The 14,601-nt window shown below is 36.3% G+C and overlaps 1 protein-coding gene across 12 annotated transcripts in view; it reads right to left on the bottom strand.

Annotated features, from left to right (window-relative positions):
• The window catches only part of LOC105498394 (coiled-coil domain containing 178), a 506,590-nt gene that overhangs the window by 223,077 nt on the left and 268,912 nt on the right, over positions 1 to 14,601 (bottom strand). Inside the window, exon 23 of one of the 12 annotated variants that reach the window (XM_071085485.1) lies at positions 5,940 to 6,078. The exons of the other annotated variants lie outside the window; for them this stretch is intronic. Within the exon in view, the coding sequence (XP_070941586.1) occupies positions 5,998 to 6,078 (81 nt within the window). The 3' untranslated portion in view covers positions 5,940 to 5,997. Of the gene's footprint in view, positions 1 to 5,939; positions 6,079 to 14,601 lie in introns of those variants that run through there. 12 annotated transcript variants of the gene reach the window in all.

Here is a 14,601-nt window from a genome sequence, read left to right as displayed (position 1 = left end):
GCAGAAAGTAGCATAAGTAATGAGAAGCCAAATGTTAATCCCCAAGACAATGGGGAAAATGTCTCCAGGGCATGTCTCCAGGGACTCCCATCACAGGACTGGAGACCTAGGAAGAAATACTGGCTTCATGGGCCAGGCCCAGGGTTCTCATGCTGTGTACAGTCTAGGGACTTGGTGCTCTGTGTCCCAGCTGCTCCAGCTGTGACTAAACGGGCCAAGGTACAGCTCCGGCTGTGGCTTCAGAGGGTGTAAGCCTCAAGCCTTGGCAGCTTCCATGTGGTGTTGACCCTGCGGGTGCACAGAAGTCAAGAATTGAGGTTTGGGAACCTCTGCCTAGATTTCAGAGGATGTATGGAAACACCTGAGTGTGCAGGCAGAAGTTTGCTGCAGAGGCGGGGCTCTCATGGAGAACCTCTGCTAGAGCAGTAGAGAAGGGAAATGTGGGGTCAGAGCCCCCACAATGAGTCCCTATTGGGGCATCACCTAGTGGAGCTGTGAGAAGAGGGCCACCATCCTCCAGACCCCAGAATTGTAGATCCACCAACAGCTTGCACTGTGTGCCTGGAAAAGACACAGACACTCAACAGCAACCTATGAAAGCAGCTGGGAGGGAGGCTGTACCCTGCAAAGCCGTAGGGACGGAGCTGCCCAAGATCATGGGAACCCACCTCTTGCATCAGTGTGACCCGGATGTGAGACATGGAGTCAGAGGAGATCATTTTGGAGCTTTAAGATATTACTGCCCTGCTGAATTTCGGACTTGGATGGGACCTGTAGCCTCTTTGTTTTAAAAAATTTGTCACACTAGGAAAGGCTGTATTCACCCAATGTCTGTACCGCCATTGTATCTAGGGAATAACTAACTTGCTTTTGATTTTACAGGCTCATAGGAGGAAGGGACTTGCCTTGTCTCAGAGGAGATATTGTACTGTGAACTTTTGAATTAATACCAAAATGAGTTAAGAATTTGGGGGACTGTTGGGAAGGCATGATTGGTTTTGAAATGTCAGGACATGAGATTTGGATGTGCCAGGAATGAAATGATATGGTTTTGCTATGTCCCACCCAAATCTCATCTTGAATTGTAATTTCCACAATTTCCATGTGTCATGGGAGGAATCCCATAGGAGGTGATTGAGCTATGGGGGCGAGTCTTTCCTGCGCTGTTCTTGTGATAGTGAATGAGTCTCACAAGATCTGATGGTTTTTAATATGGGAGTTTCCCTGAACAAGCTCTCTCTTTGCCTGTTGCTATCTATGTAAGACATGACATGCTCCTCCTTGCCTTCTGCCATGATTGTGAGGCCTCTCCAGCCATATGGAACTGTAAGTCCATTAAACCTCTTTTCATTCCTAGTCTTGGGTATGTCTTTATCAGCAGCATGAAAACAGACTAATACATCCAGAAAGAAGAAAAGGTACACACAATTTAAATTCAGAAAAGCACATAGAGGGGAGACATGGAAACAAATACATTCTTTGGAGTAAGTGATAGAGATGGGCTACTTATAGTTAGTTATTGCCATTTTAGCTATGTTCTGGTCACTAAGATGCCAATGGACATAGTAAAAATCTATCTCTGGCCTAGCCCCCAAACATATTCTGCAAAATCCTCTACACTCTTTCTTCTTCCTGCAGATCAGAAGCAGAAGAGCTGGCTGGGGAGACCAAGGACTTGGAAAAGACAAAACCAAAAGCTAAACAGAACCTGGATCTCGAAAGAACACTGCTCACTGCTCAACGTTAGCCATATTGGACATTTTCAGCAAGAAACAAACATTTATTTACTTATACTTAGTAAAACTTGGGTCATTTTGTTTTAGCTTCTAGAATTATTTATCCAAAAACAAAACAAAACAAAAAAACACAAAGAGGAAAGTTTTTCTGGGGAAGAAGTGAAGTTAGGGCATGTTAGACTCTATGGGTCACCTCCTCCAACATGTTTCCAATCCTCTTCTTCCTTTCCTAGATTAACTTTAGATGCACTTTCCCTTGGAATTAATGCTGATCATGAGACAACATTCTGGTCAATGAGATGCCAATGTAAGTTTCAAGAGCGTGTCCCTTCCCCATTTCCCCACCTCCCTTCTTCTTGTTTGCAAGAGGATGTGATACCCAAATTTTCAGCAGCCATATAGTAACTCTGAGGGAAAGGCCAAGAGAATCTCAGAGATGTTAGTTCTAACATTATTGACCCACTGTACCAACCCCAGCAAATGCTCACCTACAGACACCTATAGATATTTAAACAACAAATAATAAAAGCCTATTCTTTAAACTACAGTTAAACAGGTGTTTGGGTATTTGCAGCTGAACATGACTGTTATCAAGACAGAAGTGGATGAAAAACAGTGTTTCTCAACTGGGGTAATTTTGCCTTTCCCTTATCTGTGCAAAATTCCCAGAGACTTTTTAGTGGTCACAACTGGAGGAATGTTACTGGTGTCTAATGTGTCTTGCCTGCAGTGCACAAGAAAGCCCTTCATGACAAAGGCTTGTCCAGCCCGAGATGTCAGTTGTGCCAAGGATGAGGGATCTCCATACTGTAACATGGAAAGCCCCTGCTTGGTATTAGAAGGTGCTATTACTTCTTTTTTACGTCATTCTATGCCACTGTGGAATTTTGAACAATACAGTATCATGAATAAAATGAAGAAGAGAGAAGAGTAAACTGGGGTTTTACATAGAATGGATGACTAGAAAAGGAGTAATGGAAAGTAGCAGTCTAGAGCTCAGATGTCTAAATCTCAGAAATCCAGAGTTTGATTATTAGAACCTGATTGTTGGTGGATGGGGAAGTAGAAAGGAAGGGAAAATTCATGATTTATTAGGAAAGAATTTGATAACAGAAAGAAAGAAGTAAGTGATATTAACAGAATTCAAGCAGATGTATCAAGACTGGATATTGGGCCTGTAGAATTATAATAAACATTTTTATGAAAAAAACAGGCATTTCACCATTTATTTTAATTTTTGCAAACAAATAAATATCCTAAAACAGAGAAAGAAGAATATCTAAATATTAGGCTGACGCAAAAGTAATTGTGGTTTTTGCCATTGAAAGTAATGGAAGTAATAGAAAATCTTCTTTTCCCCTTATCCCCTGAGCTGCCTGGGAGTGTTAGAGGGAGTTACACAAGAAATTTCAAGGTATCTGCATTTTTTAACAAAAGTGTAATATATTTATCATGTAAAATTTAATGATAAGTTATTCTCCCTATTAAAATATCACTATTTTCTTCCACAGGTTACAGAAAACATGGCACAAAGAAAAGGGCACAGTATTAAGATTAGAGAAAAGAAAGCAGAATTGTAGAAAGACTCAGAGAGGGATATAGAAAACCCTTTTCCTCATTAAGAAGCAAAGCAGGCAGCTAGCATTGTGCAGAGTTTATTGGGCCAAACAGTCATCACAAATAATATGTTTTAATTGAATTTTGGAAATGAAGATAAATACAGAGTTTGAGACCATCACACTGGAAAGTATCTTTTCAGTGAAGAAGAGTACGACAACGACACAAGAATTTTCTTGAACATATACACAGAAGCATCACAAAACCTAGAAGCAGAATATAAATAAAAACTGAAGACTATTTTCGTGGTTACACTTGGCTATGTGTTCGCATCACATTGTGAGTTAGGAGGAACTGGATATTATAAATGTAGCCACTGAATACCCTCTGCTGTATCTCTATATTTTTGTTGTAAATAGATTATGACTAAATAAGTGTTATGCAAATGCATAGAGCTATCATTCATGGTGCAGCTTCAACTTTGGTAGGATTCCACTGTTTTCATGAAATCTGTAGTGAAATAATATTCCCTAATATTATTATATAGAGATATTTGAAGTGGGTAGACCTCGTATGAACAACAGATAAGTGTGGTTGGTTATAAGTGTATTACAAAACCAGATTTCAGCAAAGTAGCAGCCTTGTGGAATATTAGTGTAAAAGTTTCATTCTTTTCTGAGGATATTTGTTCATAAAGCTTTATAAAACCAAAGTATTAACACGTTTATCAGAATTTCTTTCATTCCCTATATTCTCTACATAGAAAAATCTACCACATACTGTAAACCAGAGGATTCTTTTTGCCATAAGCTTAGATCTTGTATTAGGGCTCAGTAGAAAGGATACCTACTTAGAAATGCTTCTGAGCCAATTTTACTGATTAAAATAAATATCAATGACTCCTACACAGACTCGGGAACATGCTATAAATTTGCTTTACTGCACCACCTTTGAGTTTTTATTTTAATGTGTGACAAATCCCAATAGATTATATTTTGTAGATGATATTCTTCCCTATCAAAATTATACTATATTGAGGGCAGAGTTTTATTCAATAAGATAGAGGATTCAAGTTGCTCTCCAACTACCCGCAAGCATCCTGAAAGTTAAATAGCTTGTTTCTCCTCAAATGAAAGACTTAACTAAAATAAGCAGTATGAACCACCTCCAACTGTGAACTAATTAAAGACAATTCCCTTTCAAGGTTTTTTCACTAGATGTCATTTGTGATTTTATTTTTGCTTTCCTTAAATTTGTCCTATTTTACATGCCTGCTCCTTCTAGGATTTATTCTTAAGTGGCACAGTATTTTAATATTGTGACATTGAAATGTCAGCAACATTATAATGGGTCATACTTTAATATTAAGCTCTTTACAAATTATAAAACAAGTGTTAAAGATATTATAAGATTATAGTGCTAGCAGAAGCAGCTTGATTCAATGAATAGGCGAGTTTCTCTTTTTTCAAGCCTATTGTCATGTCCGGAAGAGGAACAGAATGAAGTGACTGACCACAGCAGCCCCTAAACTATAAGCTTTGCTCCCTTCATAATCTCAGTTCCTTATGCGCTACTTCCAGTTATGCTGCCAAATTTCTAATGTTGAAAAGGCTGAAGGAAATAATTGTAGAAGTAATTTCAGGACAAAATCAAATCTAAAATCATATTCGGCTTTAAAATGTCTAAATAACAGAAAAGTCAGCAGAATAAAAATAACGCCTGAAGAAATGTAATGAAAAGACTCAAGGAAGAAAATTAGAACTCAATAAAGGAGCAGTATTTTTCCTAGAATAACAGTGCCATGAATCACCTGGTGGTCTATTGACCAAGATTACCATTTTCTTATCACTTCCTATGAAATTTCTTTTGAAGGCTATTAGTAATTTATTGATAACACAAGGACTAGGCAAATATATTTAAAATAATGTGTATGCATTATTTCTCTCTAACCAGCATCCATAGTCTTCCTCCTAGTGTTCAAAGAATCTCCTTATTTTGATGGTCAAGATTTGCAGTTTTATATCTGATAATCATGAGCTTAATTTCCAGACATCTAACCATTCTTGATTTAAAATACTTTTTAAAAGGTTTGGACTAATTATTTCAAGAATTAGTTTGAATTAGTCTGTTTCACTGTTTCACAGTCTCTGCCACCTGGTTCCTTTCTACTAATCAAAAAATATTTCTCATGACTCCATTTATAAACCTTCTTTTCAAATTGGGGTTATTCATTTTTTTCTCAAACACCTTGTATTTTTGTTTTAAAAAAGACTTTGAATTTTTGCTATTTTCCAGGCTCTGGACAGGAACATTCATGTTTATACAATATCTCCACTAATTTCCCAACTTGTTATAGTCCTCTTGCTAAGAATATCCTTGTCCTCTTCAATTTTAAGTATGATTTATTGGGTATAGTACACTTGAAATGTTATCTAGTTCATCATAAAGCACAATATTGACTCAGAATTTTGCAAAGTTTTAAAAATTATAATTGCATTAATGGGAGACAGGGTTGCTTACCAAATATCCATAGGCTCACATACATTTCTCAGCCCCACTGCAATTAGGAAGGGCCCTGAGAATAGTTCTGCACAAATGGGTCATGAACAGAATACACATAAATCAATTTGAGGCCAAGACACTAAATGGATGGTGTGTGACCCTTCAGCTTTCTCTTCTACTGTCAAGGAGACCATGAAGGGCTTCAGTTGTGATGGTGGAACCAGAAGATGTTACTGTGTGAAAGCGAACTTCCCTGGACAGTCACAGAAAAAACAGTGGACTTCTGTGGATTAGAAATCAAAAGATATAGTCTTACATCCTGGAGATCTGGGAAATGTTACTGGAAGCACAACCTAATCTATCCTGATTAACACTATTGATTGATATAAGAAGTAGATAAGTCTGGTAAAAACAAACTAAAAACTAAAAAATCTAAATTTAATTATATGGCATTTGATGAGCAGCCTAGTATAGGCTAGAAAGCTCACGATAACTTATAATAAAGATCAACAGCAGTATCTGATACTGATATCTGATAATGCTATTGCCTGCAATAAGTTGCAGTGCCAATCATGTGAGCAATGAATTCGAAACACTGGAAACTGGAAACTTAAAAGGGTGTGTTGGTTACTACTAGCTGTGTTTGGCAAAGTATTACAAGAAAGATGATTCAGCAAAGAATATCTCAGTCTGGAAGCAGAAGTTTGGGAAAAAGTGAGAGATAAAATTGAAAAAGTCATTGAGAGACAAATCCTCTTAAAATAGCTTTTATGGCAAAGATCAGATTCAGAGTGGCTTCTTTGCATATTTTAAAACCTATCACTTGGGAGCCAAGGCAGGACGACTGCTGGAGCTCAGGAGTTTGAGACCAGCTTGGGCAACATAGGCAGACCCTGTTTCTGCGAAAAAATTTTTAAAATTTAGCAGGACATGGTGGCATGTGGGAAGCTACTTGGAGGCTGAGGCAGAGGATCACTTGAACCCAGAAGGTCGAGGCTGCAGTGAGCCAATATTCATGCCACTGCACTCCAGCCTGGGTGACAGAGTGAGACCCTGTATCAATCAATCAATCAATAAACTATCATTAGTGAAAGTGCTTCAGGGAAATAGTCAAACAAAAGAGACTTTCTGTCTCTAGTATGACACCCTCCAGATAGCTCTCCTTAAATATAGAGAAGCATAAGATATGAGAACAAAGAAATAAAGATCTAGAGAATGGCTCATACTGACATCTGGGTATGAGTTCACCAAATAAACTGACCAGTAACAACAGATGGAAAGTCTAATGTGTTTTTAAGACTCACTCTGAAAAATTATCCGTCAAGTTTTGTGATTATTTGAGCCTTACAGTCGTTGAACTCCCAACTTTCCACTGGCAAGACCTTAATTAAGAAAGCTGTGCAACCCTGATTCTGGCATATTCCACAACAGCCTCTTCAGACATGGCTATGGAACATCCTGAAAACCAGAAGAAACTCCCAAAGCCATAAAGAACAGTGGACACAACACTAATCCCAGAGAGCACATTAGGCCTTATCTGATAGCTGATTTCTACCATTCTGAAGGCTTGGAGAATCTTTGCAATGTCTGCCCAGCAAGATTTCAAGATCTTAGAATTCCTATGAATTCGGCTGGATATCTCCCATTTTTTCCCCTTCTGGAATGTATTTTTGCTTTTATTCTATCCCATTTCCACAATTAAACACTAGGTGTCATGAAACTGAGGATATGCAGATACCTTGTCTTCTTATTTCATCTGTATGAATCTAGAGATTATAGTATAATATCCAGAAACTTGGACTTTGAGCTTAAGGCAGTGACTTTGTGAGACTTAGGTGGTTTTTATTGGGGCATGTCACAATAAGGGAGCAAGAAAACATTTTTGTAACCAGAGGGGTCAACCATGACAGTGACAATTGTTTGTCAGTGAATATCCAGGTGTGGTCCCCTCACCCCAACCCCTGCATGGGTTATTCTCAGCCCCCTTGCTGGGAGCCATGTGTCTGTTTCTGGCCAATTTGCTGTAAGCAGAAATGATGTGTATAACTCCTAGGCTAAAATATTTAAGAGCTAGTATGCCATCCGTATGCTTCCTTCTCCTGTCAAACTAACTGTGTAGGCCTCCTGTTGGGTTGAAGAATTACCAAGATGAAAACAACTTGGATTCCCAGACACAGGAAATCTTCCCTTGGATCTATAGTGGACATTGTAATACTCTATGAGAAAAATCCACACACTGTGGAAGCCAGAAAGCAAATGGTTAAATACTAACTGACTTGGAAGCTACTAACTAGCTTTAGCAGTGAAGAGATTAAGAACAGAGGCAATCTGTACCCTAAATTCCAGAAATGCTCTAAAGGTGAAGGTACCACCCATCTCAGAATGTGGAGCTATGTGAACAAAAAACAAGAGTATTAGGAATTTTCAAAAGAAACTCTGAAGGTCCTAGAAGCCTTTCCGTATCCACGCAATAGGAAAGCTAGTTCTCTTCAGCGCAATTTTAGAAATTTGTCATCTACCAATACTATCAGAGATACTCTGACCTTTGCCTCAGACACCAGGCAAAGTTGTCATAGTGAAAACAGAGAGCCACACTGAAAATAGAGAAATAAGTGAAGGGCCATATGCTATATAATGAGCTCTCCATCTTCCTTCCCTCCTCCACCTATTAACATTCCATTATACAATCTCCCTTCCCCTACTCCCCACAAACATGTAGCAGATTGAATTATTCTAAAGAATTGACCAAACCAAGAAAATTAAACACTATGTATTTGAACATTCTCACAATAACATGGCTTGTTCTCATTAAACATTCTATAGTGAAGATTAACAGTCAAAAATATATACCTATCATTCTTCACAGAACTAGAAAAAACAATTCCAAAATTCTTATGGAACCAAAACATAGCCTACATAGCTAAAGCAATACAAAGCCAAAAGAACAAATCTGAAGACATCACATTACCTGACTTCAAATTATACTACGGGGCTGTAGTACCAAAACAGCATGGCACCGGCATAAAAATAAGCATGTAGATCAATGGAAAAGTATAGAGAACCTAGAAATAAAGCAGAATACTTACAGCTAACTGATCTTTGACAAAGTGTAAAAAACATAGATCAGGGATAGGACACCCTATTCAATATATGGTGCTGGGAAAACTGGGAGGCCACATGTAGAAGAATAAAACTGGATCCCCATCTCCCACCTTATACAAAAATCAACTCAAGATGGATCAAAGATTTAAATCTAAGACCTGAAACTATAAAAATTCTAGACAATAACACTGAAAAACTATCCCAGGCATTAATTTGGGCAAATATTTCATGACTAGGACTGCAAAAACAAATGCAACAAGAACAAAAATAAATAAATGGGACCTAATTACACTAAAAAGCTTCTGCACAGTAAAATATATAATCAATAGAATAAACAGACAACCTTGTGGGAGAAAATATTAGCAAACTATGAGTCCAAGAAAAGACTAATATCTGGCATCTACAAGGAACACAAATAAATTAGCAAGAAAAAAAATCTCATCAAAAAGTGGTCAAAGGACCTGAATAGCCAATTATGAAAAGAAGATATGCAAACAGCCAACAAACATGAAAAAAAAGTTCAACATCATGAGATGTTGGTGTGGATATGGTGAAAAGAGAACACTTTTATACTGCTGGTGAGAATGTAAACTAGTACAACCACTATGGAAAACAGTATGGAGAATATTTAAGGAACTCCATTCAATCCAGCACTACTGGGTATCTACCCAAAGAAAAAGAAGACTGACGAAAAAGACATATGCACACGGATGGTTTATAGCAGCACATTTCGCAATTGTAAAGATATGGAACCGAGCTAAGTGCCTATCAACCAACAAGTGGATTAAAAATGTAGTATATATACACCACAGAATACTACTCAGGCATAAATAGGAATGAAATAATGTCTTTTGCAGCAACTTGGATGGAGTTGGAGGCCATTATTCTAAGTGAAGTAACTCAGAAATGGAAAATCAAATATTGTATGTTCTCACATAAGTGGGAGCTAAGCTATGAGGATGCAAAGTCATAAGCATGATATAATGAACTTTGGGGACTTGGAGGGGGAGGCTGGAAGAGGGTGAGAGATAAAAGACTACGTATTGAGTACAGTGTACACTACCTGGGTGATTTTGGAGCACCAAAATCTCAGAAATCACCACTAAAGAACTTATCCATGTAACAAAATACCACCTGTATCCCATAAACTATTGAAATATAAATAGCAATTAAAAATAAGTAAATAAATTGATTCTGGAAAAATAGTAAAAAATTAGGTGGGTGTGGTAGTGAGCACCTGAAAAAAAATACATATCCACAGTCTTCAAATATTATTTAAGTACTTTTTACCATCAGAGTTGTAAGTTACTTGACACTGGAAAAAGTAAAAGGGATAGAGAGCAGATTAAAAATAAATTATGTATAAAATACAAGAAGATGTCTCCAAACTAAGAGTGTGTATCTCAAGATTTGCAATATCCACCCAACATTCAACACAATTATTGAAAATAGATCCAGGCCAAAAGCAATTTCACAACACTAGGAGTAATGGGAAGATCTTAAAGTTTTTGGAGAGGAGAAGGAGGAAAGGAGTGAAGAGATAAGTATATACAATGATCAGTAGCTGGGATGACATCTGAATTTTTAGTGGCTAGGCAACAAATAGAAACCAGAAAATAAAGGCCTAAAACTGTGAGAGCAAATGCTCACTATTCTAGAACTCTACACCCAGGGCATTACCAGTCAAGATGAAATGTAAACCAAAATCATTTTCAAATATGCAAAGTGGGAATCATTACAAAAATGGTCATAATATTTTGCAGTTTCTCCTATCCCTTGAATCTGGGCTTAAGCATGTGACTTGCTTTGAATAATGAAACATTAGCAAGCATGACACAAGCAGAGAGACTCAAAAAGTGGCTGTGCACTGGGGCTTGACCTCTTGTGCCACTGGAAACCCAGAGATCACCAGGAAGAAACCAAGTCTAGACTCCAAGGATAAGAGATCATGCAAGGGAATGGGGCCACAACCATCTCAGCCATACAGCTGAAGTCTCAAATACGTGAAGGAGGCCATCCTAAACTTGCCCATCCGAATCAGCCAAGCTAGCCAGACCACAAGAACCTCAACAGCTGACTCCACATAATTGAACTAAGTTGTTTTTAGTCATTAAGTTTTGGAGTGGACTGCTACACAGCAAAAGTGAACTGCTATACCCTCATCTTTTCTCAGGAGGCCTCGGGAGAATGTACACCTCCAGGCAGAAAAAAGAAGATATAGTTGGTTCCAGGAAGCAGTTGATCCAGCGCTATGAAGTAGCAAAGAGAATGCCTTGGCATACTTTGAAAGTTACACACGAAAGAGTAGCTGAGCAGCAAAAATGAGCAACAAGTCAGACGGGAGCAGAAAAGAGACTACAGGAAGGCATTGTCAAAGAAAAAAACACAAGCAGAAATGAAGTAGTTTTAGACTTGTGTGGAAAAAAAAAAAACAGGCAAAGAAACACAAAGAGGCAATTACTAACTCCAGGGAAACAGAATTACATAAGAAATGGAAAATTTTCATGCTACATGCTTTAAATCAGTTGTGAGTGACAATTACATATATATTACATATATTATACATTACATATATTAACTTAATGCAGTAAGAAATGCCAAGAGTGTGCAGTAGAAAGCTGTTATTTGAAATATGACATTAAACATTTTGTAGTAGCTGCCTCTAAGGAGGACCAAGAAGGATTATGAAAGAGTGAGGCAGAGGGCTCCTGATCTCGGAGTTTAATGTTTTAACTTATGTAACTACTGTATTTTGGAAAATAGAAAATTAAAATTGAAAACAGGCAAAGCATTGAAGCAACAAATACCTAGGGAAACAATCTCTTTCTAAACTTACATCTCTTATGTCTCTCATATCTTATATGTATGTTTATATCTATGTATCTTATATATTATGGCTATACTTATTTCTTTGAAAAGCTCTGGCCAAATACTTACCAATAACTGCAAAGATGTAAACATTTTGAACCTTGAGTTCTCTCCCATAGTAATTACAAAAATAGCATAACAGGTATTACAAAGAATTTCATCACAGCGTTTCATAAGAACAAAACAATTTAGAAGTCATATAAAAATATAAGAATTAGAAACAAGCAAACATCACATATTTATACAGTAAATGTTCTTCAATAAAATTATAGTTTTGAAGAGTGATGCCATAAGGATAGGGTAATTTAAAATATAAGTAAACAGAGAAAAATGGAAAATAATATATCCAGTATTATACAAAATTTGTAAATAATATACGTATATGGTATGCATATATAAAAATTACATAGAAAGATGATTTCACTGCTCTCTTTTTTTGTCTACTTTTTAGATTATCAGCAATGATTTTGTATCACTATATATAATGAGAAAAGACATAATATTGGTTTACTATTCAACTTATAATATTTTAAAAATTTTGTGTCTTTATGAAACTATAATTTCATAGAAAAACCTTAAAATATAATGGAAATGAGTTCAGTTTCTGGTAATCACATAGTAGCTTCCTGTAGATTGAAATTACAATCTGTGCACACAATATGAATACCAAATATATGAAGGCACTGGAGAGTGACCAAAAGTAGGCAGAAACTAGAGGAGGTTCTTAAAAGAAGGAGACTGCAGGGAGAGAGATTCTTATTGATCCAGCTTTTTTTGGAAGACACCTAGCAGTCAGAACAAAAATCAACAGACTTCAGAGAAAAATAAGAGTGTCTGGAGTCGGTATAATGTCCAAAATTATCACAAATTCTGACTGATAGACAAGATAAAATTTAGTCAATGGACATTGACTCCAAGATGATCTAGGGTAGTGAAATTTCAGAGAAGGGCTTTAAAGCAGCTGTTATAAATACAGTCAAAGAATAACGAAAGAGATGGAAATAATGAGTGAAAATAGAAATTTTAGTAAAGAACAACAATAAAAATATGGAATTAAACATACAATCATGTATATGTATAATAAAACATATTATCATGTATATATATGATAAAAAATAATGCAAATGAAGTAAATACTCCAATTAAAAGTAGAGTTTTACTAATTACAAAATCAACTGCATGTCACCTATATGAGATGAACTTTATATATAAAGATACAGAGAGACAAAGTAAAAGGATTCAGGGTACACCACGTACCATGCAGATGTCAGTGTAAAGAAGTCAGTGTGTTTCTACAATATCAGACAAAACATGCATTAAGACATGGAGTACTATGAGTGTTAAAGGTCATTTTATAAAGGGTCAATTGGTTAAAAAGATACAACAATCATAAATACGTATAAATATCTAACAAAGCTTCAAAATACATGAAGCAAAAGCCAACAGAACTAAACAAATCTATAATCATAGTGGGAGATTTTAACACCTCTCATTCAGTAATTGATAGAATACCAAAAAAATCACTAAGTTTACAGAAGTTGTAGAAAAGAACAATTATCTTAACATATTGACATTATAGATTTTGTGTCTAACAAGTGCAGAATATATATCATTTTCTAATGCAAAAGAACCTCACCTAGACAATAAATTATAATATAAGCTCTAGTAAATTACAAAAATGAATTTGTACAATGTATGTTCTGTGACCAACATAGACTTCATTGTAAACCAACGACACTAAGATATCTAGAAAATCCTTAAATATTTGTGAATTAAAGAACACATTTCTAAATATCTCATGGATTAAAAAAAAGAAACTGCATGGGAAATTTGAACATTTAGGTTAGAATGAAAATTAAAAGATGAAAATATTAAAAGATGTGTGATATACCTAAAGCTATGCTTAGATAACACCTTATAACATATTTGCTTTTATTAGGAGAAGCAAGGTTTAAAATCAGTTATCTAAATTTTTACTTTAAGAAGCTAGACAAAGAAATGTATCCAAAAGTAGAATGAGGAAAATCAGAGTAGGAATTAATCAAATTAAAAATAGAGAGTAATCATGAAAATCTCAGGTGCATTACTTTCTGGTGGTCTAATTTAAAAAAAAAAAAAAAAGAAAAAGAAAAATATCAGTTACAAATATCTCGTTTTTAAAATTAATTATCTCGAATATTAGATATCTCAGGCAATTTTTTGTCAAACACTTCTTGGGAGCTACTTGATGGTTGACTTCTCTTATAAGAGCTTAAAGAGAGGATGATCTGTATAGTGGAAGAAAAGTAGAGATGGAGACAGGACATAGCTAATGTTTGCATTAGAGCCAGGAACACATACTAGCAGACCCAGACATGGAAATGATACAGAAGCATAAAGTCCTCCATTACTGGGGGTTTTTCATGGTGGTTGAATGACTGAAAAAGTTGATGATTCATACTTAATTGTATGTACAAACTGAATGTTATCAGGGGCTACCCCTATTGAAAATGAGGAAGTTTTACTTAAAAATGGTCAGAATATTTCAAGAGAAATCTTTAGTTAAAAAAAAAAAGCAGGTTACTGTAGTTATCGGGTGTAGTTATCCAAAAGATAACTACACCCGAGTAGCTGGGATTACATGCGCCCACCACCACGCCCAGCTAATTTTTTGTATTTTTAGTAGAGATGAGATTTCACGATGTCAGCCAGGCTGGTCTCAAACCCCTGACTTCGTGATTAGCCCACCTCGGCCTTCCAAAGTGCTGGGATTACAGGTGTGAGCCACCGCGCCCTGCTGAAAACGTTTTCTTTTAAAAATCTGAAATATATGTGGAAATATAATCCATAAAGGAAA

Source organism: Macaca nemestrina, chromosome 19 (genome assembly GCF_043159975.1).
Source record: "Macaca nemestrina isolate mMacNem1 chromosome 19, mMacNem.hap1, whole genome shotgun sequence".
Lineage (NCBI taxonomy): Eukaryota > Metazoa > Chordata > Mammalia > Primates > Cercopithecidae > Macaca > Macaca nemestrina.
The sequence above is the reverse complement of the archived record's forward strand: the minus strand, read 5'-3'. Positions and strand labels throughout refer to the sequence as shown.